Genomic DNA, 27,882 nt, shown 5'->3' on the forward strand with positions numbered 1-27,882 from the left:
AGGTGGTTAATAGGCAAAGTATTCAGTCATGCATTTTGCATTCCACATCTTCGTGTTTTGAGCTGAGTTTCATCTATATTCATGTTATTAACAAACTTTACTCAAATTGAAATATCTAAAATTTCATGTTCTTTGGGTGACAAATTCATAACACAATGAAAATCACAGATAAGGGATATGGTAAACGTACTCATGATCAGTCGACGTAAGTACCTCTGGCTTTGTTTTCTTGCAGCTGAGCTATATATCAGTGCAAATCTATGGATGATTCCTGAGTTTTGCCATAAATGTTCTCCTTTTCTTGTATATCCTGTTTAATTTGGGGTGCATGAGTGCAGTTTGTTTCTGGGGCGAGTTCTGGGCTTACTTCTACAAGGTCCAGCAGACTCTATGCAGCCTTTAACATGGTTGTACAGAGTTTCTGAGTGTAATTTAGTGGAGGATGCTGTGTTCTTGCAGTCTGGACAGAAATTGATTTTGACAAACCACTATTTAATCAAAGGTCCTTTACCTTGGAATACTTCCTTACTGCCATTGGTTTTACTGGGGTTATGTAGCTGATTCTGATTTCGAAGGAAGTATCTTTGTTGTCAGGCCTTACCAGGGAGAATGAGAAATTGGAAGTGCAGTGCAGTTTTCTCCCATATTTGTCAGTATAAGGTCCATATGTTGGAGCCTCTAGTGGATATATTCACTCTATTTGTTCAAAGGGATTCGTATCTACCAGGTCCAGGAATCTGTTTGTCAATAGATTTGTGGCCATGCAGGACTCTCAGTCTATAGAGCAAAGTCCAGGAATGTCTTTTCCTAAAAGATTTGACGCCATGCAGGATTCACAGTCTATAGAGCAAAGTCCAGGAATCTCTTTTCCTAAAAGAGTTGAGGAAATGCAGGATTCCTAGAGGTATAATTAAAGTAGAATGGCAGGTTGGATAGAAAATGTTTCCAGTAGGTCCAAGTAAGCAATGTGAGCTTCGTGGGACATGGAGAGTGACCTATAGCTGGCTAGGAAGATATGGTGCAGGATTTTGTCTACGGTGTTCTTCATGTGGGGTACTCCAGAGCTTCATCATGCTCAGTTATATTCAATCTCATTAATAATTGTACCTGTATTCACATCTGGAGGTTTTCTCACTTGCCTTTTAAAGAAACGGGGGCTTTGCCCAGGCAACTTTTCTGTGAAACAAAAGTCAAGCAAAATAAAATAAAAAATATCTAGACCTGCATTATAACCTTCTAGAGCATTAACTGTTTTTATAGCTGTAACACAGAAATCTGAAGCTGAATTTATATAATGAGAAATTGTGTTCTAAAATGACAAACTTTCATGGCTAATTAAATACTTCATGAGAACAGCTCCAAATACTATACAATTTCTCACTTTTTGCGCTAAGCTTTCCTTGGTATCTTTGTTTTTGTACACAGGGAGTGGAGGAATGAAAACCATGGAAAGCTCCGGAAGTCAGAGTGCGCAGATGATTTCAGGTAAGAAATGTCTGAATTGTTTCTTCAGTTATATAAATCTATCTGCTGAAATTTAACTTCTACAAATAAACTGCTAATGAAAAATCTGGACTGTAAACATACCTCCCAACTTCTTAGCACTATTATCATGTACAAAGCCAAAAAAAATGGTTGTGGGGGAGAGGGGGCAAATGCCAAAATGTAGGAATAGGGCTTAAATATTACTTTTATCAACTTAAAAAGTTGTCAGAATACTAGATTTTACATTAATATGCTGAAACACAAAAATCTGTCATTGTTTAATATGTACAATCCTGAATGATCTTTCGGTAAAAAAGTGTACAAGCCAAAACTATGATTCAAATATCTAAACATTCTACCAAACACTGCAGAATTGAGAGATATGACTGAATATATATCACAGAAGGACATTTATAAGAGTCAAGGCAAGCAGAATTCTTGTATGCAGAGTAATCACAATTGATTGTTAAAGAAGTAATAGTAACTTTGAAAACATTTTTCTGCAATGGTTTAGAATATTGCTCTTTTATTATAAAATTTGTAGGTATCTATTACAGTTTTCAAGTGGCATAATTTCAGAAAGAATGAGAGATACAAATCGAGTTATGCAAGAAAGTACATAAGTAATAATTACAATAATATATAAAAAGGGAGGATATTGGACCGAACATAGGGAAAGTACACCACTTATAAAAGATGTTGTAGAAAAGGTGTTGAGTAAATCAAGAGTGAGTTTTCTGTGTGACCCAATAAACTAGAACAGGTTTTCTGGCAGTTGTCTAAGAGGATTAAGGACCTGTTAATGAGCTGTCTCCTGTAGTCCAGTGGGGCAAGTTTGTTTTTCTCAACTTTCTTTGCCTAACTGTGTGACTATGAGACAGTCAATTAACCAGACACTGTTTGGGGGCTGAGTCTGAAATAGGTCCATAGAGATCAGTGATCCACCATGGAAAACAAAATAAATATTAAATTTTCTCATGGAAATAAAAAGGAACATTGTCTGGAATCTTGGAAATGTTTAAAATTATTACTGAAAGGAGGGCAAATGTGGTAACAAAGAATGGAAGATCCCACTCAGAAACGGGTGCTGTATTAGAGCCAGTAATCATTGTCCCTGCTGTTTAAAATGTGGATTAGTTTAAAGTAATTAAAACTGTGACCATAAGTCAGTTACAAAAAGAAATGGGAGAACTCATGCTCCTAAAACTGTCAGTAAGAGAAAATGTAGTGAAGGCATATTTTTTTTTGAATGTGGTGGCATTGGCTGAACATGCAGCTGTTAGCATATGTGAAGGACTACACAGATCACACAACATATTTGGAACTCTTAAAAGCATTTGATTACTTAAGCAAAGATGAACTAAAAGTTTCATTTTTCTACAACTAACAGCATAAAGGCTTGTAACATAAGAGAGCACAGGAAGTTAGAATTGAGGAAATATTCCCAGACAGTACGTGAAACTCCAAGAGTACCACAGTCTTTAGAATTGGACCATTTACCACACTGTATCTTCCTTTCAGAGAGGAAAGCTGTCAATCCCTGTGTGTGATAAAGTAATCAGATGAATGCAGCATGGAAATCATTGTCCTGTTGTCACAGGTGCTACGGTACTGCAGCAGAACTAAAATGATGCAGTTTTGCTCCCCCTGACAAAATTCTCGTTTTTGTCATAAAGAAATGTTGAATCCTATGCTCTGGAAAGCATAGTGTAAGTTTGAATATGACATAAATGCACAAGTACTCGAAAGAATTCCCTCATGCTATGGAAGATTCCACCTCAAAAGCACAACATTGCAATCAGTTCCAATTGCATACCTGCCCTTCATGACATGACCGTGCATCAAAGGAGAGTGTGGAAACCACTGTAGGTCTTTAAAAGAGAACTCCCTGGAGGTTGTTGGACTACACCCCGCTGGATGCACTTAGGTTCTACATTGGCCTTGGTTGTCAAAGTGGGTTAAAATCAGTTTCAGGCATCTAGGCAGAGAGATATATCCCTGTGGTACATTTGGTTGGGGAAACATGGCTGAAGTGACATTCAGCTGCAGAGAAATATGGCTGCTGCAAATTCCCCATGAGCAAAGAGAAGCACACTCTGCCATGCCCACAGCTTTAATAACCAAGTTCATGAGGGTAGAAGATGTAATGAGTGCTGTGCTCAGTGTACAGTTCATATTTAAGCAACTACAACATGTAGAAGTGTGCTACAGCATGGAGTTAATCTTGCATGCTACTGTAGCTGCATTTATGCCCTAGTATGCATTTTAGATAATGTTCTGTAGACACTGTAAAGGGACAGTGGTCTACAAACACCAATTAAAAAGGCACTGCCCATTGTGCACTGTGTTTTTAGTGTCACTGACGTGCCCTCTATCCAGCCTGTTTCTGATGGCTGCATAATTCCTGATGTCTCATGATGCTATCAGGGCCATTGACATTATTTTTCCCTCTGCATTTGATTTTTGAAGCTGTGGAAATGGCACAGCATTCTTCTCTTTGCCCACAGGGAATTCTAAGCAATTAAATGTACCACAGGGAAATGTCTCGCTGCCAAGGTGCCAGACCCTCTTAAATTCCAGTGGTCATTACCAACATGGGCGACCGGTGTTCCACACCAGAGGTCAATTCCTCGTTGGTCAGATCCGACCACAAGCAAATCAGCCTAGACATCCACATCCCTCCCCATCCCCCATTAGGGAAACCACTGTAAAAAATGTCTCCAAAGCCAAGTTCATGCTTCTTAAGACAGAAGTGGCAAACTTCATGACACCCATGCAGTCAGACAATAGAGGTACGACTGCTGAATCCCACCCAAATGCACTTTATAAGCACTTACATGAGTGCATGGATCATGCTATCCCTAACAGAACCAAGATGCTATCCTGCCAAAAAAGGAAGCCAATGTGGTGGTCCCCTGCTGTAAACAAATTCTACAATAGAAGAAAGAAACTTTTGCAAAAAAGAGTAAAATCCCATGACTGGAAGAACTTCCTGGTCAGCCTCATTAAGAAGCCAAGATCCCTCATAAAATCCTCCAAAGCTAGTTATGAAAACAAAATCACCACTGATTCTAAAGACAACCACAAATCATTCTATAGCTATGTCAAGAATCTCAATGGCAACACTCAGATCTGCTCTGAGTTACAGTACAATGGCACTAAATATACAGAACTCAGTGATATTGCCAACATCCTGGCAGATAGTTTCAGTGCTAACTTTACCCCGCCCTCACCCCTTAAAGGGCACATCTCTATACCGGATGAATGCAAAGTTCCTGTAATCACGGCTGCACAGGTAAAAAACACACTCTCCAAAGCCAAGAACACAGTATCCATGAGACTTGACAACATCCAAAGCTGCATTCTACATGAACTACAGAATGAAGTGGCACCCCACCTAAGCACCATGTTCAGTCATAGCCTCACCTCAGGCTTTGTGCCTAATGAATGGTGCACAGCGACTGTTATCCCACTCCACAAAGGGGTTGCCACCACGGACCTTGGGAACTACCACCCCATTAGCCTAACGAGCCTGGTCTGCAATGTCATGGAACGTATCATCATGGAACTTATAAACAAAGACATTGGTAAACTCCAAACTCTGGAACCCACCCAGTTCGGGTTTGTAAAAGGCAGATCATGCCTCCTAAACCTGATTGACATCTTTGAAGCAGCTCCCAAAGCCATAGATGAGGGTAAGGTGGTTCATACAGCCTACCTAGATCTCACCAAGGCTTTTGACACCATCCCCCACTCTGGAATTATAGATAAACTCACTAAACTAGGTATAAATCCCTATGTCACAAGATGGGTTGCCTACTGGCCCACTGACAGAACCCACACTGTGAAAGTAGCAGACTCCAAATCCGACTTCAGACCAGTGACAAGTGGAGTACCACAGAGTTCAGTCCTGGGTCCTCTCATGTTTAGTATCTACTTTTCTGAAGTACAGGCTAACACAGAAGGTCTTTGGCTAATGAAGTTCACAGATGACTGCAAACTAGGAGCCATAACTAAAACACCTAACAATGTGGACATTCTACAAAAGGGCATCACTGAGACAGATGCCTGGTGTCAAAGCCATGGCCTCAGGCTCAATGCCAAAAAGTACATTGCCATACCCTTTGGTAGAAATTCTGTACCCATGAGATACCACACTGGTGTTAGTCTAGTTAATACCAATAGTGTGATAAGGGACCTTGGGACACAGGTGGACAGTAGGCTCTTCTTTGATAATCACATCGCCACAGTAGTCAGGAAATCCTTCTAAGTAGCACACCTCATCACAAAAGTTTCTCATCCAGGGAAAAAAGAGGTCATTGTTCCCCTCTACTCGTCTCTCATTAGACCCATTATAGAGTACAATGCCCCTTTTGGTATGTACCTCACAAGACATCTACAACAACTGGAAAGGCTGCAGAAATACCTCACAAAGAGGATTACTGGCCTCAAACAAATGCCCTAAGCAGACCATCTCAAAAAACTCCAGCTTTACTCCGTCGTATATCACCTACTCAAAGGTGATCTCTGCCTAACATACAAAGCTATGTCAAACCCAGAGGTGTTGGAGATGCTCCACTTAAAGAAATCCCAATCCCTTCGAGCTACATGCTCTAGGGACATACACATTGTCACCACAATAAACAAAACATGCTGGAGGGATCGATTCCTGTCCCAGAGACTTCCTATACTCTGGAACAAACTACCTATCTATATCAAACAGAGCTCCTAATTAGCACTCTTAAAAAAAATCTTGATGATTGGATGGGAAATAGGAAATTCACCCCAGGGATCCCCTCTGTGGCTCTGCTTGAAAGGGGCACAGGAAAATAATTTTCTTGGGTGGTGAAAGCCAGGGTACCTTTTTGGCTAGGCTTGTGTAGGCCCGAGGGCCGATAGCCTAGTACCTACATATGAACCTATGAATTAGCTACTTTTTTGTTGTCCATTTTAGCCCTGTCAGAAGATCTCATTGTGAGATGGAAACTAATGGGAAAAGCTCCTCAGCGTGCAAATAAAACTGACAGACAAAGAAGGAAAAGGAAATATCAGCTGCAAAAATGATTAATCACGTGGTTAAGCAGCCAGAGTACTGAGTCATGCATTTTGCATTCCACATCTCATTTTCCTGAGCTGAGTTTTGTCTATAAATAGGTTATTAGCAAGCTTTACTCAAATTCCTATGTCTAAAATTTCAAGTTCATTAAGTGACAAATTCATAACACAATGGCTTTATTAATAGTTCATCATTAAGCAAGAGAGATTATCTCATCACTAAGATACCCTGCTGAAAATCGTAGATAAGGGATATGCTAAACGTAAAAGAAAAAACAAAAAAGAAAAACGAAGCCCAGGACGTACAATAAAGCTCCCAGTCGACAGAAACTGTTCAGTTACTTAATTCTCAGCGTAGTCACACAGCGTGGAAATGAAAATACTTAAAAAATCTATTTTTTTAACTGAGAAAAGGTAGCGCTGGCTGTATGTTTGGTTACCGTGCTTACCAAAACCAAAATGGTCCACGGTTTGCTGGAAGTACTTCTCTTGGAAGATGGAGTCCTCCTCCTATGCTAAACATACTCATGATAAGTAAAGTTAAGTACCTCTGACTTTTTTTCTTGCAGCTGAGCTGTATACCAGTTCAAATCTGTAGACAATTCTTCAGTTTTGCCTTAATTGTTCTCCTGGTGTTGTTTATAGGTTCATAGGTTGGTACTAGGCTATCAGCCCTAGGGCCTATACAAGCCTAGCCATAACAATTCCCTGGCTATTTCTTCCCACATTATTTACTTTCCTGGACCCCTGTCTAGCAGGGTGACTGACGTGATCCCTGGGGTGAATTTCCTTTCTCCCATCCAGTCGTCAAGGTTCCTCTTGAAGAGGTCCAAAGAGGCACTCTGCTTGACATGTATGGGCAATCTATTCCAGAGTCTGGGGAGTCTCTGGGTCAGGAACCTATCCCTCCAGCATGTTTTGTTTATTGTGATGACAAGGTTTAGATCCCTGGAGCGTGTAGCTCTGAGGGATTGGGATTTCTTTAAGTGTAGCATGTCCAACAGCTCTGGGTTTGACATGGCCTTGTATGTTAAGCAGAGATCGCCTCTGAGTAGACGATATGCGACAGAGTATAGCTGGAGTTTTTAAGGTCAGCGTAGGGCATCTGCTTTAGGCCTGTGATTCTTTTAGTGAGGTATTTCTGAGGCCTTTCCAGTTGTTGCAGATGTCTTGAGAGGTACATACCAAATGGGGCGTTGTATTCTATAATGGGTCTAATGAGGGATGAGTTTAATTTGGGATGCCACAAGGGCAGTTTATTTCTACGGCTAGTTCTGGGCTTACTTCTTGTAGGTACAGCAACCTCTATGCAGCCTTTAATTTAGTTGTACAAAGTTTCTGAGAGTAATTCAGTGTAGGATGCTGTGTGCTCGCAGTTTGGACGGGCATTTAATTTTGACAAACCATTACTTAATAAAATGTAGTTTGCCTTGGAAAACTTCCTGTCACTGTTTTTACTGTGGTTATGAAGTTAATTTTGATTTTGAAGGAGGCATCTTTGTGGTTAGACCTTACCAGGTAGGAAGAGGTATTGGGGGTGAGGTGCAGCTTTCTCCCATATTTGTGAATATGAGATCCAGTATGTTGGAACCTCTATTAGATATAGCTGGTATTTGTTCTAGTGTGTTTATATTTGTGAAGTCCATGAATCTGTTTGCCAGTAGATTTGAGGTTATGAAGAATTCCCAGTTTATAGTGGAGTAATTAAAGTTGCATGGTAGTTGGATAGTAAGTGTTTCCAGTAGGCCCAATAAGCAATATGAGCTTCTTGGGACATGGGGGGTGACTTAAAGCTGGCTAGGAGGATAAGGTAAAGGAGTTTTGCTATGGTGTCTGCATGTGGGGAATCTCTAGGGCATCATCTTATTCAATTATATTCAGTATTAATAGTTTATATCTGTATTCATTTCTGGAGCTTTTCTCCCTGGCCACCTAAAGAAAAGAGGGTTTGCCAGTCAGCTTTTGTATGAAACAAAAATGAAATAAAATAAAAAATAAATTATCTAGCCCTCCATTATAACCTTCTAGAACTTTAACTGTTTTATAGGTGTAACACAGAAATTCTGGTACTGAATATATGTAATAAGAAATTTTGCCGTAAAATGACATACTTTCACTCCCAAATAAATACTTCATAAAATCATCTTCAAATATTATACAATTTGTCATAATTTTCAGAAAGCATTCCTTAGTGTCTTTGTTTTTATACACAGGGAGGGGAGGAATGAAAACCCAGGAAAGCTCTGGAAGTGAGCATCTTCAGATTATTTCAGGTAAGAAATGTCTGAATTGTTTCTTCCGTTATATACAATTTATCTGCTAAAACCAACTTCTGGAAATAAACCGATAATGAAAAATGTGGACTTTAAACATACCTTTCAACTTCTTACTAGTATAATCATCGACAATGCTGAAAATAATGATGGTGGTAATAGACCAAGGGCCAACATTCAGGAATAGATCTTAAATATTGCTTTTAGCAACGTAGAAAGTTATCAGAATAACAGATTCTATATTAATATACAGAAACACAAATATCAGTCATTGTTTAATAAGTACAATATTGAATGACCTTTCAGAAAAAAAGTGTACAAACCAAAACAATGAGTCAAAAATGTAATCATTCTGCCAAACACTACACAATTGAGATGTATGACTGTAAATATTACAGAAAGACATTTATAAGGGTCAAGGCAAGCAGAACTATTGTATGCAGAGTAATCCCAACTGATTGTCAAAGAAGTAATAGTAAGTTTGAAAACATTTTTCAGAAATGGTTTAGAATATAGCTCTTTTATTATAAAATTTATAGATATCTATTAAAGTTTTCAAGTGGTATAATTTCAAAAAGTATGAAAGATACAAATCGAATTACGCAAGAAAGTACATTAGTAATAATTACAATAATATATCAAAAAGGGAGGATATTGGACCGAACATAGGGAAAGTACACCACTTATAAAAGATGTTGTAGGAAAGGTGTTGAGTAAATCAAGAGTGATTTTTCTGTGTGACCCACTAAACTAGAACAGGTTTTATGGCAGTTGTCTAAGAGGGTTAAGGACCTGTTAATGAGCTGTCTCCTGTAGTCCAGTGGGGCAAGTTTGTTTCTCTCAACTTTCTTTGCCTAACTGTGTGACTATGAGACAGTCAATTAACCAGACACTTTTTGGGGGCTGAGTCTGATAAAGGTCCGAAGAGATCAGTGATCCACCATGGAAAACAAAATATAAATTACATTTTCTCATGGGAATAAAAAGGAACATTGGCATCTTGGAAATGTTTAAAATGATTACTGAAAGTAGGGCAGATATGGTAATAAAGCATGTAGGATCCCACTCACAAACGTTAGTTACAAAAGGAAATGGGAGAACTCATGCTCCTAAAAAGGTCAGTAGGAGAAAATGTAGTGAAGGCATATTTTTTTCTGAATGTGGTGGCCTTGACTGAACATGCAGCTGTTAGCATATGTGAAGGACTACACAGATCACACAACATATTTGGAACTCTTAAAAGCTTTGATTCCTTAAGCAAAGATCAACTAAAATGTTTATTTCTCTACAACTAACAGCATAAAGGCTTGTAACATAAGAGAGCACAGGAAGTTAGAATTGAGCAAATATTTCCAGACACAGTACATGAAACTCCAAGAGTACCACAGTCTTTAGAATTGGACCATTTTTTACACTGTATCTTCCTTTCAGACAGGAAATCTGTCAATCCCTGTGCATGATGAAGTAAGCAGATGAATGCAGCATGGAAATCATTGTCCTGTTGTCACAGGTGCTACAGTACTGCAGCAGAACCAAGATGATGCAGTTTTGTTCCCCCTGACAAAATTCTCGTTTTCGTCATAAAGAAATGTTGGATCCAATGCTATGGAAAGCATAGTGTAAAGTTCAAATATGACACAAATGCACAAGTACTCAGAAAGAATTTCCTCATGCAATGGAAGATTCCGCCTCAAAAGCACAACATTGAAATCAGTTCCAATTGCATACCTGCCCTTCATGACATGACCGTGAATCCAAGGAGAGTGTGGAAACAAAAGTCTGGCTTTGAAAGAGAACTCCCTGGAAGTTGTTGGAATTGACCCTGTAGGATGCACTTAGGTTCTACATTGGCCTTTGTTGTCAAAATCAGTTTCAAGCACCTAGGCAGAGAGATATTTCCCTGTGGTACATTTGATTGGGGAGACATGGCTGAAGTGACATTCAGTGGCAGAGAACTATGGCTGTTGCAAATTCCCCATGGGCAAAGAGAAGCACACTCTGCCATGCCCACAGCTTTACTAACCAAGTTCATGAGGGCAGAAGATGTAATGAGTGCTGTGCTCAGTGTACAGTTCATGTTTAAGTAACTGCAACATGTGGAAGTGTGCAACAGCATGGAGTTAATCTTGCATGCTACTGTAGCTGCATTTATGCCCCAGTATGCATTTTAGGTAATGTTCTGTAGACACTGTAAAGGGGCAGTGGTCCACAAACACCAATTAAAAAGGCACTCGCCATTGTGAACTGCATTTTTAGTGTCACTGACATGCTCTCTGTCCAGTCTGCTGCTGATGGCTGCCATACTTCCTGCTGTCTCATGATGCCACAGGGACCACGGACATTACTTTTCCCTCTGCATTTGGTTATTGAAGCTCTGGAAAGGGCGCAGTATTCTTCTCTTTGCCCACAGGGAATTCTAAACAGCCATATTTCTCTGCAACTGAAAGTCACTTCAGCCATGTGTCCCCAATTAAATGTACCACAGGGAAATGTCTCGCTGCCAAAGAGCCTGATCCTGTTAAATTCCAGTGGTAGACCAGTAGAACTGAAGATGGACACTTGGCACTGGAAACATCTGCTGGTCTGAAGCAGGAGAGAATAGCACCCCCCCCAAAAGAAAATAAAACTGCAATCAGAAGATAACAGGCATTGGTCTGAAATGTAATTTTTCATTTAGCTACTTTTTTGTTGTCCATTTTAGCCCTGTCAGAAGATCTCATTGTGAGATGGAAACTAATGGGAAAAGCTCCTCAGCGTGCAAATAAAACTGACAGACAAAGAAGGAAAAGGAAATATCAGCTGCAAAAATGATTAATCACGTGGTTAAGCAGCCAGAGTACTGAGTCATGCATTTTGCATTCCACATCTCATTTTCCTGAGCAGAGTTTTGTCTATAAATAGGTTATTAACAAGCTTTACTCCAATTCCTATGTCTAAAATTTAAAGTTCATTGAGTGACAAATTCATAACACAATGGCTTTATTAACAATTCATCATTAGCAGGAGAGATTGAGTATCTCTTCACTAAGATACCCTGCTGAAAATCGTAGATAAGGGATATGGTAAACATACTCATGATTACTAGAGTTAAGTATCTCTGACTTTTTTGTCTTGCAGCTGAGCTGTATACCAGTTCAAATCTGTGGACAGTTCCTCAGTTTTGCCATAATTGTTCTCCTGTTGTTGTATATCCTGTTTAATTTGGGATGCCACGAGGGCAGTTTGTTTCTGGGGCTAGTTCTGGGCTTACTTCTTGTAGGTACAGCAACTTCTATGCAGTCTTTAATTTAGATGTATAAAGTTTCTGAGAGTAATTCAGTGTAGGATGCTGTGTGCTCACAGTTTGGAGGGGCATTGAATTTTGACAAACCATTACTTAATAAAATGTAGTTTGTCTTAGAAAAGTTCCTGTCACTGTTTTTACTGTGGTTATGAAGTTAATTTTGATTTTGAAGGAGGCATCTTTGTGGTTAGACCTTACCAGGTAGGAAGAGGTATTTATTTATTTATTTATTTATTTATTTATTTATTTATTTATTGTTTTATTTGTTTGTTTGTTTGTTTGTTTGTTTGTTTGTTTGTTAACCGGGTAAGTCCAGCTGGGCTTGTGGCCCATTTTCAGTGGAGACCCGAGGAGAAAAGCTCCAGTACATAATATAAAGTATATAGGGTTACATCATTATAATATATCTAAATATACCAAATATGCATCATTATATGATGTATGTTCAAACAGTTGTACGTTTACAAAGGCAGAATTACAGAGAGATTTGGAGGTATTGGGGGTGAGGTGCAGCTTTCTCCCAAATTTGTGAGTATGAGATCCAGTATGTTGGAGCCCCTATTGGATATATTTGGTATTTGTTCATGTGTTTATATTTGTGAAGTCCATGAATCTGTTTGCCAGTGGATTTGAGGTCATGAATAATTCCCAGTTTACAGAGGAGTAATTAAAGTAGGATGGTATTACCAGTTGGATAGAAAGTGTTTCCAGTAGGTTGAAGTAAGCAATGTGAGCTTCGTGGGACATGGAGGGTGACCCATCACTGGCAAGGAAGATATGGTACAGGATTTTGTCTGTGGTGTTCTGCATGTGGGGGACCTCCAGGGCATCATCCTGTTCAGTTATATTCAGTATTATTAATAGTTTGCACCTGAATTCACTTCTGGAGCTTTTCTCCCTGGCAACCCATAGAAAAGAGGTTTGCCAGTCAGCTTTTGTGTGAAATAAAAATCAAATAAAATAAAATGAAAAATTACCTAACCCTCCACTATAACCTTCTAGAACATTAACTGTTTTTTATAGCTGTAACACAAAAATTCTTGTGCAGAATATATGTAATAACAAATTTTACAATAAAATGACAAACTTTATCTCCCAAATAAATACTCCATGAGAACAACTTCAAATGTTATACAAGTTTTCATAATGTTCAGAAAGCATTTCTTAGTATCTTTGTTTTTGTACACAGGGAGTGGAGGAACGAAAACCCAGGAAAGTTCTGGAAGTGAGCGTCTTCAGATTATTTCAGGTAACAAATGTCTAAATTGTTTCTTCAGGCATATACAATCTGTCTGCTGAAAACTAACTTCTGTAAATAAACCGGTAATGAAAAATATGGACTTTAAACATACCTCTCAACTTCTTACCACTATAATCATGGACAAAGCTGAAAATAATGGTGGTGGTAATAGACCAAGGGCCAAAATTCAGGACAGATCTTAAATATTGTTTTTATCAACTTAGAGAGTTGTCAGAATAACAGATTCTATATTGATATGCAGAAACACAAATATCAATCATTGTTTTATAAGTACATTATTGAATGACCTTTCAGACAAAAACTGCACAAACCAAAATTATGAGTCAAAAATGTAATCATTCTGCCAGACAGTGCAGAGTTTAGAGGTATGACTGTAAATATCACACAAGGACAGTTATAACAGTCAAGACTGGTGGAACTCTTGTATGCAGAGTAATCCCAATTGATTGTTAAAGAAGTAATAGTAATTGTGATAACTTTTTTCAGAAATGGTTTAGAATATTGCTCTTTCATTATAAAATTTATAGATATCTATTAAAGTTTTCAAGTGGCATAATTTCAAAAAGTGTGAGAGATACAAATCGACTTACACAGGAAAGTACATTAGTAATAATTACAATAATATATCAAAAAGGGAGGATATTGGACCAAGAACATAGAGAAAGTACACCACTTATAAAAGATGTTGTAGAAAAAGTGTTGAGTAACTCAAGACTGATATTTCTGTGTGACCCAATTAAATAGATTAGGTTTTCTGGCAATAGGCTGAGGGGATTAACCACCTGTTAATGAACTGTGTCCTGTGATCCAGTGGTGTAAGGTTTTTTTCTCTCATCCTTCTTTGCCTCACTGTGTGACTATGAGTCAGTCACTTAACCAGATACTTCTCCTGGTCTGAGTCTGAAAAAGGTCCCTAGAGAGCAATGACCTTCCTTGGAAAACAAATAAAATAAAAATAAAAATTTCTCGTGGAAATAAAAATGAGCATGGTCAGGCCTCTTGTAAATGTTTAATATGATTACTGAAAGGAGGTCAGATGTGGTAACAAGGAATGGAGGATGCCACTCACAAACAGGGACTGTATTAGTCCCAGTAATCATTGTCATGTTCGTTTAAGATGCACATTGGTTTGAAGTAATTAAAATGGTGACCATAAGTTAGAAAAAGAAATGGGAGAACTCATTTTCCTAGAAAAGGTCTGTATGAGTCGATGGAGCGAAGGTACATTTTTTCTGAAGGTGGTAGCATTCTCTGAACATGCAGCTGTTAGCCTAAGTGAAGGGCTTGACATATCGCACAGGATATTTAGAACTGTTAAAAGCATTTGATTGCTTAAGGAAAATAATCAACTAAAATGTTAATTTCACTACAACTAACAACATAAAGGCGTGTTGCATAAGTGAGCTCAGGAAGTGAGAATTGAGGAAATATTCCCAGACACAGTACATGAGACTCCAGGAGTAGCACAGTGTTTGGAATTGGAGCATTTACTACACTGTGTCTTCCTTTCAGAGAGGAAAGCTGTCAATCCCTGGTATGATAAAGTATGCAGATGAATGCAGCGTGGAAAACATTGTTCTATTATCACAGGTGCTACTGTACTGCAGCAAAACCGGACATTGCAATTTTGGTGCCCTGACAACTCTTTCATATTCGACTTAAAGAAATGTTGCATAATATGCTTTGGAAAGCATAGTGTGAAGTTCAAATATGGGATCAATGCACAAGTACGCAGAAAGAATTCCCTCAACCTATTGAAGATTCGGACTCAAAAGCATATAATTGCAATCAGTTCCCATTACATATATGCCCTTCATGACATGACCATGCATCCAAGGGGAGTGTGGAAAGGAGCGTAGGGCTTTAAAAGAGAACTCCCAGGAAGTTGTTTGACTGCACCCCCCCCCAGAGGTACATAGGTTCTACATTGGCCATGGTGGTAAAAATGGGTTAAATTCCAGTGGTTGACAGGCAGACCTGAAGATGAACACGAGGCAGTGGAAACATCTGCTGGTCTGAAGCAGAGGAGAATAGTGTCCCCTTCCAAAAAAAAACTGCAATCAGAAGACAACAGACATTGGTCTGAAATGCAATGTTTCAGGTAGCTTTTTTTTGTTGTCAGTTTAGCTCTGTCAGAAGAGCTCCTGTGAAGACGGTAACTAAGGGAAAAATCTCCTCAGTATGCAAATAAAACTGCACAGACAAAGAAGGGAAAGGAAATATCAACTGCCAGGGCAATTATTCAGGTGGTTAAGCAAGCAAAGTAGTCAGTCATGCATTTTGCATTCCACATCTTGGTGTTCTGAGCTGAGTTTCATCTATATTCATGTTATTAACAAGCTTTACTCAAATTGAAATATCTCAAATTTCATGTTCTTTGGGTGACAAATTCATAACACAATGGCTTTATTAACAATTCATCATGAAGCAGCAGAGACTGAGTATCTCTTCACTTAGATACATGACTGAAAATCGCAGATAAGGGATATGGTAAACGTACTCATGATCAGTCGACGTAAGTACCTCTGGCTGTGTCTTCCAGCTGAGCTATATACCAGTACAAATCTATGGATGATTCCTGAGTTTTGCCATAACTGTTCTCCTTTTCTTGTATATCCTGTTTAATTTGGGTTGCCATGAGGGCAGTTTGTTTCTGGGGCAAGTTCTAGGCTTACTTTTAGTAGGTACAGCAGCCTCTATGCAGCTTTTAAAATGGTTGTACAGAGTTTCTGAGTGTAATTTAGTGGAGGATGCTGTGTTCTTGCCGTTTGGACAGGCACTGAATTTTGACAAACCAATATTTAATCAAAGGTCCTTTACCTTGGAATACGTCCTTAATGCCACTGGTTTTACTAGGGTTATGTAGCTGGTTCTGATTTTGAAGGAAGTATCTTTGTTGTCAGGCCTTACCAGGAAGAATGAGAAATTGGAAGTGCAGTGCAGTTTTCTCCCATATTTGTTAGTAAGAGGTCCATATGTTGGAGCCTCTAGTGAATATATTCACTATATTTGGTCAAGGGTGTTCGTATCTACAAAGACCAAGAATCTGTTTGCCAATAGATTTGAAGCCATACAGGATTCACAGTCTATAGAGCAAAGTCCAGGAATCTCTTTTCCTAAAAGATTTGAGGCTATGCAGGATTCCTAGAGGGTTAATTAAAATAGGATGTTAGGTTGGATAGTAAGTTTTTCCAGTAGGTCCAAGTAAGCAATGTGAGCTTCTTGGGACATGGTGGGTGACCTATTGCTGGCTAGGAAGATATGGTACAGGATTTTGTCTACGGTGTTCTTCATGTGGGGTACTCCAGAGCTTCATCATGCTCAGTTATATTCAGTCTCATTAATGATTGTACCTGTATTCACATCTGGAGGTTTTCTCACTTGTCTTTTAAAGAAAAGTGGGCTTTGCCCAGTCAGCTTTTCTGTGAAACAAAAGTCAAGCAAAATAAAATAAAAAATATCTAGACCTGCATTATAACCTTCTAGAGCATTAACTGTTTTTATAGCTTGTAACACAGAAATCTGAAGCTGAATTTATACAATGAGAAACTGTGTCCTAAAATGACAAACTTTCATGGCTAATTAAATACTTCCTGAGAAAAGCTGCAAATACTATACAATTTCTCACTTTTTGCACTAAGCTTTCCTTAGGATCTTTGTTTTTGTACACAGGGAGCGGAGGAATGAAAACCATGGAAAGCTCCGGAAGTCAGAGTGCGCAGATGATTTCAGGTAAGAAATGTCTGAATTGTTTCTTCAGTTATATAAATCTCTCTGCTGAAATTTAACTTCCGCAAATAAACTGCTAATGAAAAATCTGGACTGTAAACATACCTCTCAACTTCTTAGCACTATTATCATGTACAAAGCCAAAAATAATGGTTGTGGGGAAGGGCGGTAAATGCCACAATGTAGGAATAGGTCTTAAATATTACTTTTATCAACTTAGAAAGTTGTCAGAATACTAGATTTTACATTAATATGCTGAAACACAAAAATCTGTCATTGTTTAATATCCTCAATCCTGAATGATCTTTCAGTAAAAAAGTGTACAAGCCAAAACTATGATTCAAATATCTAATCATTCTGCCAAACACTGCACAATTGAGAGATATGACTGTATATATCACAGAAGGACATTTATAAGAGTCAAGGCAAGCAAAATTCTTGTATGCAGAGTAATCCCAACTGATTGTTAAAGAAGTAATAGTAATTCTGAAAACATTTTTCAGAAATGGTTTAGAATATTGCTCTTTTATTATAAAATTTATAGATATCTATTAAAGTTTTCAAGTGGTATAATTTCAAAAAGTATGAGAGATACAAACCAAGTTACGCAAGGAAGTACATTAGTAATAATTACAATAATATATCAAAAAGGGAGGATATTGGACCAAGAACATAGAGAAAGTACACCACTTATAAAAGATGTTGTAGAAAAGGTGTTGAGTAAATCAAGATTTATTTTTCTTTCTAACCCAATAAAATAGAACAGGTTTTATGGCAGTTGTCTAAGAGGATTAAGGACCTGTTAATGAGCTGTCTCCTGTAGTCCAGTGGGGCAAGTTTGTTTCTCTCAACTTTCTTTGCCTAACTGTGTGACTATGAGACAGTCAATTAACCAGACACTGTTTGGGTAGGGTTACCACCTGTCCCTGTTTGTGTGGGACAGTCCTACTTTGGGCAATTGTGTCATGCGAAAACAACTAAATAATGACAAATATCCTGAAATTTTAACACAAAATATATTTCTTAAGTTTTCTTTTATACTTGCATAAAACAGTGATTTTTATCTGGAACACGTAAATATGATAGGAAATAGCATAAGCAACTCAAATGCTACAGAAATAAGCTTTTATTTTGGCAAAAAAGTGAAGTACTGTCCTTTACACAGGCCGTGAGTATGTTATGCCCTGCAAAATCTCACATTTCTACAAAAAATGTCCCACTTTGGGCATTTGAAAAGGTGGCAACCCTATGTTTGGGGAATGAGTCTGAAAAATGTCCTTAGAGATCAGTGCTCTACCATGGAAAACAAAATAAAAATTTAATTTTCTCATGGAAATAAAAGGAACATTGTCTAGCATCTTAGAAATCTTTAAAATGATTACTGAAAGGAGGGCAGATGTGGTAACAAAGAATGGAGGATCCCATTCACAAACGGGTGCTGTATTAGAGCCAGTAATCATTGTCCCTGCTGTTTAAGATGTGGATTGGTTTAAAGTAATTAAAATGATGACCATAAGTTAGTTATAAAAAGAAATGGGAGAACTCATGCTCCTAAAAAGGTGAGTATTAGAAAATGTAGTGAAGGCATATTTTTTTCTGAATGTGGTGGCCTTGACTGAACATGCAGCTGTTAGCATATGTGAAGGACTGCACAGATCACACAACATATTTGGAACTCTTAAAAGCTTTGATTCCTTAAGCAAAGATCAACTAAAATGTTTATTTTTCTACAACTAACAGCATAAGTGCTTGTAACATAAGAGAGCACAAGAAGTTAGAATTGAGGAAATATTCCCAGACACAGTACATGAAACTCCAAAAGTACCACAGTCTTTAGAATTGGACCATTTTTTACAGTGTATCTTCCTTTCAGAGAGGAAATCTGTCAATCCCTGTGCATGATGAAGTAAGCAGATGAATGCAGCATGGAAATCATTGTCCTGTTGTCACAGGTGCTACAGTACTGCAGCAGAACCAAGATGATGCAGTTTTGTTCCCCCTGACAAAATTCTCGTATTCGTCATAAAGAAATGTTGGATCCAATGCTATGGAAAGCATAGTGTAAAGTTCAAATATGACACAAATGCACAAGTACTCAGAAAGAATTCCCTCATGGAATGGAAGATTCCGCCTCAAAAGCACAACATTGAAATCAGTTCCAAATACATACCTGCCCTTCATGACATGACCGTGAATCCAAGGAGAGTGTGAAAACCACTGTAGGTCTTTAAAAGAGAACTCCCTGGAAGTTGTTGGACTGCACCCTGCTGGATGCACTTAGGTTCTACATTGGCCTTTGTTGTCAAAATGGGTTAAAATCAGTTTCAAGCACCTAGGCAGAGAGATACTTCCCTGTGGTACATTTGTTTGGGGAGACATGGCTGAAGTGACATTCAGCTGCAGAGAAATATGGTTGTTGCAAATTCCCCATGGGCAAAGAGAAGCACACTCTGCCATGCCCACAGCTTTAATAACCAAGTTCATGAGGGCAGAAGATGTAATGAGTGCTGTGCTCAGTGTACAGTTCATGTTTAAGTAACTGCAACTTGCAGAAGTGTGCAACAGCATGGAGTTAATCTTGCATGCTACTGTAGCCGCATTTATGCCTCGTATGCATTTTAGGTAATGTTCTGTAGACGATGTTAAGAAACAGTGGTCAACAAACACCAATTAAAAAGGCCCTGTTCATTGTGCACTGCATTTTTAGTGTCACTGACATGCACTCTGTCCAGCCTGCTGTTGATGGCTGCCATACTTCCTGCTGTCTCATGATGCCATCTGGGCCATGGACATTATTTTTCCCTCTGCATTTGATTATTGAAGCTGTGGAAATGGCACAGCATTCTTCTCTTTGCCCACAGGCTATTCTAAACAGCCATATTTCTCTGCAACTGAAAGTCACTTCAGCCATGTGTCCCCAATTAAGTGTAACACAGGGAAATGACTCGCTGCCTAGTTGCCTGAACCTATTAAATTCCAGTGGTCATTACCAACATGGGCAACCGGTGTTTTACACCAGAAGTCAATTCCTCGGTCAGATCTGACCACAAGCAAATCAGCCTAGACATTTACATCCCACCCCCACCCCCCATTAGGGAAACCACTGTAAAAAAAATTTTCCAAAGCCAACTTCACTCTTCTTAAGACAGAAGTGGCAAACTTCAAGACAACTATGCAAATGGACAATAGAGGTATGACTGCTGAATCCTACACAAATGCACTTTATAAGCACTTACACAAGTGCATGGATCGTGCTATCCCTAACAGAACCAAGATGCTATCCTCCAAAAAAAGGAAGCTAATCTGGTGGTCCCCAGTCATAAACAAACTCTACAACAGAAGAAAAAAATTGTTGCAAAAAAGAGTAAAATCCCATGACTGGAAGAACTCCGTGGTCAGCCTCAGTAAGAAGCTGAGACCCCTAATAAAATCCTACAAAGCTAGTTATGAAAACAAAATCTCCACTGATTCTAAAGACAACCACAAAGCATTGTAAAGCAATGTCAAGAATCTTAATGGCAACACTCAGATCTGCTCTGAGTTACAGTACAATGGCACTAAATATACAGAACCAACTGATATTGCCAACATCCTGGCAGATAGGTTCAGTACTAACTTTACCCCCCCCCCCACCCCCCCAAAGGGCCCATCTCTATACTGGATGAATGCAAAGGTCCTGTAATCATGGCTGCACAGGTAAAATCCACACTCTTCAAAGCCAAGAACACAGCATCCATAGGACCTGACAACATCCCGGGCTGCATTCTACATGAACTACAGAATGAACTGGCACCCCATCTAAACACCATGTTCAATCATAGCCTCACCTCAGGCTTTGTGCCCACTGAATGGCACACAGAGATGATTATCCCACTCCACGAAGGGGGAGCCACCACAGACCACAGGAACTACCACCCCATTGGCCTAACAAGCTTGATCTGCAAGGCCATGGAACGTATCATCATGGAACTTATAAACAAAGACATTGGTAATCTCCAAACTCTGGACTCCACCCAGTTTGGGTTTGTAAAAGGCAGATCATATCTCCTAAACCTGATTGACTTCTTTGAAGCAGCCACCAAAGCCATAGATGAGGGTAAGGTGGTACACACAGCCTATCTAGATCTCACCAATGCTTTTTACACCATCCCCCACTCTGGAATTATAGATAAATTCACTAAACTAGGTATAAATCCCTATGTCACAAGATGGGTTGCCAACTGGCTCACTGACAGAACCCACACACTGTGAAAGTAGCAGACTCCAAATCTGACTTCAGACCAGTACCACAGGGTTCAGTCCTGGGTCCTCTCTTCTTTGGTATCTATTTTTCTGAAGTACAGTCTAACACAGAAGGTCTTTGGCTAATGAAGTTCGCAGATGACTGCAAACTAGGAGCCATAACTGAAACTCTTAACAATATGGACATCCTATAAAAGGGCCTCACTGAGACAGATGCCTGGTGTCAAAGCCATGGCCTCAAGCACAATGCCAAAAAGTGCATTGTCATCCCCTTTGGTACAAACTCTGTACCCATGAGCTACCACATAGGTGATAGTCTACTTATCACCGAAAGTGTGATAAGAGACCTTGGGACAGATATGGACAGTAGTCTCTCCTTTGATAATCACACAGCGACAGTAGTCAGGAAATCCTTCTGTGTGGCACACCTCATCACAAAAGGTTTGTCATCCAGGAAAAAAGAGATCATTGTTCCCCTCTACTCATCACTCATTAGATCCCTTATAGAGTATAATGCCCCTTTTGGTATGTACATCACAAGACATCTACAACAACTAGAAAGGCCGCATAAATACCTCACAAAGAGGATTACCGGCCTCAAACAGATGCCCCACGCAGACCATCTCAAAAAACTCCAGCTTATCACCTCCTCAGTGGTGATCTCTGCCTAACATACAAAGCTATGTCAAACCCAGAGCTGTTGGAAATGCTCCACTTAAAGAAATCCCAATCCCTCCGACCTACATGCTCTTGGGACCTAAACCTTGTCACTGCAATAAACAGAACATGCTAGAGGGATAGATTCCTGTCCTAGAGACTTCCCATACTCTGGAACAATCTACCTATCTATATCAAACAAAGCTCCTCATTAGCACTCTTCAAGAAAAATCTTGATGGTTGGATGGGAAATAGGAAATTCACCCCGGGATCACCTGTGGCTCTGCTCAACAGGGGCACAGGAAAATAATTTTCTTGGGTGGTGAAAGCCAGAGTATCTTTTTGGCAAGGCTTGTTTAGGCCCTAGGGTCGATAGCCTAGTACCTACATATGAACCTATGAATTAGCTACTTTTTTTGTTGTCCAGTTTAGCCCTGTCAGAAGATCTCATTGTGAGATGGAAACGAATGGGAAAAGCTCCTCAGCATGCAAATAAAACTGACCGACAAAGAAGGAAAAGGAAATATCAGCTGCAAAAATGATTAATCACGTGGTTAAGCAGCCAGAGTACTGAGGCATGCATTTTGCATTCCACATCTCATTTTCCTGAGCTGAGTTTTGTCTATAAATAGGTTATTAACAAGCTTTACTCAAATCCCTATGTCTAAAATTTCAGGTTCATTGAGTGACAAATTCATAATGCAATGGCTTTATTAACAATTCATCATTAAGCAGGAGAGATTGAGTATCTCTTCCCTAAGATACCCTCCTGAAAATCATAGATAAGGTATTTGGTAAACGTACTCATGATTAGTAGAGTTAAGTATCTCTGACTTTTCTGTCTTGCAGCTGAGCTGTACACCAGTTCAAATCTGTGGACAATTCCTCAGTTTTGCCAGAATTGTTCTCCTGTTGTTGTGTATCCTGTTTAATTTGGGATACCACAAGGGCAGTTTGTTTCTGGGGCTAGTTCTGGGCTTACTTCTTGTAGGTACAGCAACCTCTATGCAGTCTTTAATTTAGATGTATAAAGTTTCTGAGAGTAATTCAGTGTAGGATGCTCTGTGCTCACAGTTTGGACAGGCATTGAATTTTGACAAACCATTACTTAATAAAATGTAGTTTGCCTTGGAAAACTTATTTATTATTATTTATTTTTATTTTATTTTACATTTGTTGACCGGGCTAGTCTAACTGGATACATGTCCATTTTCAGTAGAGGCCTGGGGAAATAAGCTCCAAGATAGAACAATGAAATTAACAAGATAACAAATAAGGAAACATTAAACAAAAAATCATATTTACAGTACATATTACAGGTTATCACAGTAAATTCAGCAGTGCAGAATACAGGCAAAACATAGCATGGTAGTACAATCAAGATGTTCTAGTGGGAGATAGTATTATGGTTAATAAGGAAGGACTTACAGTTAATGAGTAGAAGGGGTAGGAAGAACAAAGTATTAAGAGATACATAACTAGTCAGGCTTAGTACAGGGGCATAACCAGTGTGTTCTGAGGAACACTTTCAATTTGTTATTGAAGCATGATACTGAGGGAAGTGAGGAGAGTTCACTGGGGAGGAGATTCCAGGCTTTTCCAACAATATTAGAAAAGAGGGAGTCACCAGCCTTGTTGTTTGGTTTAGTGGTATGTACTAGAAGTCTCTGAGAAGACCTTAAGGATTTCAGGTTTTATAGGGGGTGATGAGTGTGGATAGAATAGGAGTTTTGGAAGGTTTGTAAAAAGTGTTGTGGGCTATAGATAGTTGAAGGAATTTAATCAGATTTTGTAGTTCAAGCCATCCCAGCTGCTTTAAATTAATGCAATGGTGGGTTCTAAATGGGTTGCCTGTAGCAAATCTGGCAATGTTATTGTAAGACATTTCCAATTTGCTAAGATTATTTTTAGATAGATTAGTAAAAATGGGTGAGGCATAAAGACGTGAAGAGATTAGATAAGTGTGTGCTATAGTGGTTTTAGCTGAAGGTAAGAGGAAGGATTTTACCCTATAGAAAGAGCCAAGCTTTTTGTTGACAGTTTTTATAGTATTGTTAATATGGATATCAAAGTTCAGATTGTTGTCAATGGTGATACCCAATAGTTTGGTGGTTGGATCTGGGGATATAATAGTTTTATTGGTAGAGATAACTGAGAAATCAAAAGGAGAGGAATTATTGATGGGAGAGAAAAGGAGGAGTTTAGTCTTTTTGTGGTTTAGGAGAAGACATCTATGTGTGAACCATTGCTCAACTGTGTTAAATACTTGTTGGGTAAGAGAGTGAAGTTCAGAAGAGGAGGTGGCTGAGCATATCAGTGTGGAGTCATCTGCATATTGTATGCATGTGGCTTGGGGGATGGCAAGGTGAAGGTCATTAATAAATATGGAAAAAAGTAGAGGTCCTAGGATGGACCCTTGAGGGACACCAAGTTTGACAGGCAGGTGAGTGGAGAGAGACTTGTGCCATAGTACGACCTGTTGTCTTTTATCAAGGTAGAACTGGAACCACTTTATAGAAGATGTATCTAGTGACAGGGATTTCAGTATTTTGATGAGAATTTGGTGATTGACCATGTCAAAAGCTTTAGACAGGTCAATAAATAGTGCTAAGATAGCTTGTTAAGATTGCGGTTTTTGTTGATACAATCTGTGAAGGAAAGAAGGGCAGTACTAGTGCTGTGTGAAGGTCTGAATCCATGTTGACAGTTGGACAGTAAATTATTTTGGGTTAGATGGTCAAGTAATTGTCTGTGAATGCATTTCTCCATGATCTTTGCCAAAGTAGAGAGGAGGGCAATGGGGCGGTAGTTGGAGAGTTCAGTGGATTGTCCTCCTTTATGGAGGGGGATAATATCGGACATTTTCCATAAACTGGGGATATGACTTTTGGTAATAGTTCTATTGATAAGGATAGAAATGGGATAAGCAATAGCTTTGGCGGATTGTTGTAGGAATTCAGCAGGTAGTTGGTCTGCTGAGGGTGAGCATGGTTTTAGTTTCTGTAGAAGGGTTAGGATATATGTTGTTGGGACAGGTTGAATATGAAAAGTAGGGGGTGAGGTTGATTTATAGGAAGGTAGAGTGAAGTTATTAGGTGATAGTTGACTAGCTAGTGTTTGTATAGCATTAGTAAAAAAGGTATTGAAAACATTAGCTGTATTCAATAGATTTTTGTGGTCAGTATTTTGAGGATTTGGAGTAGTGGATTGACCTGGATGGAGTAGATGGTTAATGCTAGCCCAACATTTTTGTGGGTTGTTTTGATTAGCTTGTTGGGATTGTAGGTAGTATTTTCTTTTATCAGATATTATAGCTTTCTTGGTTTCATTTCTTAGCTGTCTAAATGTTAGTTGGTCTATAGGGTTTTTAGTCTTCCTCCATTTTGCCCAAAGTTTGTTTCTAATATTTATTTTATGTTTGGTTTCTTTTGAAAGCCATGGAACAAATTTGGTTTTAATTCTAATTAATCTGGTTGGAGCATGGTGGTTGAGAATGGCAAGGAAGTTGCAGTTAAAGTAGCTAACGGCTTCATCTAAAGGGAGGTTTTGTAAGGGAGACCAGTTGCAAGCTCTTAGTTCCATTTGGAATAGTTCAGGGTTAAAGTACTTTTTAGATCTGATATTTTTGACAGATATTGGAATGGGAGAGTTGATTTTATGTCTGATGATATAGGTAAGAAAGTGGTCACTTAAATCATCAGGGAGGGTTCCTGAATCATAAATGTGAGGATGATGGTTTATGAGAATCCAGCCTAATAAGCTTGATTTCTTGTTAGATTTATTTATTCTGGTGGGGGAGGTAATGGTTTGGGAATACCGATATAGGTTAATATGGTTTGTGGGGAGGCGCTGCAGTAGCAGCTCCAGTCAATGTTTGTGTCGCCTAGGATTATGGTTTCTTGGGGCAGGTATTGGGGAAGCCAGCAAAGTATGTTTTCCATGGTGGCAGTGTTATTACCAGGTGGTAGATATATACAGATAATATAGATGGATTTGGAATTGCTAAGATGAAGTTTGGAGATATGAATTTCTGCATTGGAGTCTATAGGTGGTTTACAGTTGTGAGTGGTTAATTGTAAGCTAGATTTATATAGGATAGCAACCCCACCACCTTTCTTGGATACTCCGTCTAGTCTCAGGATATTATATCCAGGTGGGATGATTTAATTGTCTTTGGTTACAGGTTTTAACCAAGTTTCTGTTAAGCAGAGAATATCAAAGGAGTAGATTTCAGTTAGAGCTTGGAGTTGAGTTACTTTATTGTTTATGCTATGTATATTAAGATGAGCAATTAAAAGGGAGTTCAATGGTTTAGACAGGGCATGAGTAGGTGATTCTTTGTGGTTGAGGAGAGAGACAGGAGTTGTTGGTGGGCCTGGGTTAGGGTGGATGTCACCATCCTTTAAAGAGAGTAGTACACTTAGATAGTTTGGGTTGGGGAATCTACTGTATAGAGGTAGGCCTTTCCTGGGGTTCTGATTGTTGTATTTTATGTGTAGTGTTCTATGGTATTTAGGAAGTATGTAGTTAGATGAGGATATTATATTAGCATGAATAAAAAGGAGAGGAGAGTTTGGAGAGTTGGTTTCTTTCTTGGGGTAGTTTAGGTATGGGCATAGTGGGTTTTCAAAGGAGGTGAAAAGATGGGCGAGGATTAAAGGAAGTAGTAGTGAGAGTGTGAATAAGATTGGGACATAAGATGGGATGGGTTGTTTATACATTGTATGAATAAATATAGATTGTTTGTAGGTAGAAAAATAAATTCACTGGGTGGAGATGAAAGAAGGGAGTAGGGTGTGGTGTGATAAAAGGAGAGTGGTGAGAGGTTAATATTAGTGCAGCTGGGTAACTGGAGAGTGTTTAGAAAGTAAAGGTAGGAGAAGTGTGTGTTTGAAGAGTAATGGTAAGGGCAAGATGTATGTTTAGAGAGTAATGGTAAGAGGAAGAGGTGTGGTTAGAGAGTAATGGGAAGAGGAAGAGGTGTGGTTAGAGAGTAATGGGAAGAGGAAGAGGTGTGGTTAGTAAGTATAAGGGTAGGACCCCTGGGGTGGGTGGGAATTGGGGGTAGGGAGGAGAGCGGAGTGAGCCCGCAGGGCGAACGGAGCGGGTAGGAACAGATACTGAAGCAGTTAGCGAAAAACAATCAGCTAGGCTAATTCCGGTGGTAAGTTAGAATAGAACAGGGGCTAGAAAGCTGTCTGTGGTGTGTAGATATGGAGAGGGAAAAAAGAGAGGACTAGAAAGGTGTCTGTGTGTTTACAAACAAGAGAGCCTAAATTTCCCAATGGCAGCATCCAAAATCAGTGTGCATCAGTCACTATTATTTTTAACTTATACTCTGTGCAATAGAAGCCAATGTACTTACATTTAGAGACATACACTCATCTAGGACACCACAATAGTTAAATCCAGCAGGGAAGGTTTTAGATTTAAAGATGGCTCCAAGTTATGCAAGTAGGGTAAAAAAAAAAACCTTCTGATCTGCTGTCAGTGGGCAGGCAAATAAAGAATGACAAAGTGTGAGCCAATGAAATGCTAAGGAGAGCCAAATGAGGGAGGGAAGTAACTCACTTCAGAGCACAAAACACTGTTAATGGGAGTGAGTCAGCAGAAACCCAAGATTACCCAAGTACAAATAAAGATTTAAAGTCCTGCAAGGAAAATGCAGGGGGTTTACAGGTCCTAGAGTGGGCTAAAACCTTTGGCAAGGATTGCTGGGTAAGTGGTAAAGATAGTCTATTTGGGTTATACTTGATTTCTGTAGCCAAATTCAAACTTTTCCACTGGGAATGACTGTAAAGGAAATTATTAAGCAGTGGGTGTAACGGTGGGGTTGGCTAAAGAGCGTTTCAGGTGGGGGACAGGGTTGGTCTGATTGTGTGCTACCCTACATATAA

The 27,882-nt window shown here is 39.1% G+C and overlaps 1 protein-coding gene across 42 annotated transcripts in view; it reads left to right on the forward strand.

Moving 5' to 3' along the window:
- LOC122791684 (mucin-2-like) overlaps positions 1-27,882 on the forward strand; it is a 732,148-nt gene that overhangs the window by 136,077 nt on the left and 568,189 nt on the right. For 32 of the 42 annotated variants that reach the window (XM_044059549.1, XM_044059571.1, XM_044059534.1 and 29 more), the window contains 4 exons: positions 1,426-1,485; positions 8,754-8,813; positions 13,286-13,345; positions 17,030-17,089. In XM_044059549.1, coding sequence (XP_043915484.1) covers positions 1,426-1,485; positions 8,754-8,813; positions 13,286-13,345; positions 17,030-17,089 — 240 coding nt within the window. The remainder of the gene's footprint in view (positions 1-1,425; positions 1,486-8,753; positions 8,814-13,285; positions 13,346-17,029; positions 17,090-27,882) is intronic. The other 10 variants (XM_044059567.1, XM_044059569.1, XM_044059573.1 and 7 more) reach the window with 5 other exon arrangements.

Source organism: Protopterus annectens, chromosome 17.part0, assembly GCF_019279795.1.
Source record: "Protopterus annectens isolate FY-2018-M chromosome 17.part0, PAN1.0, whole genome shotgun sequence".
Taxonomy (NCBI): domain Eukaryota; kingdom Metazoa; phylum Chordata; order Ceratodontiformes; family Protopteridae; genus Protopterus; species Protopterus annectens.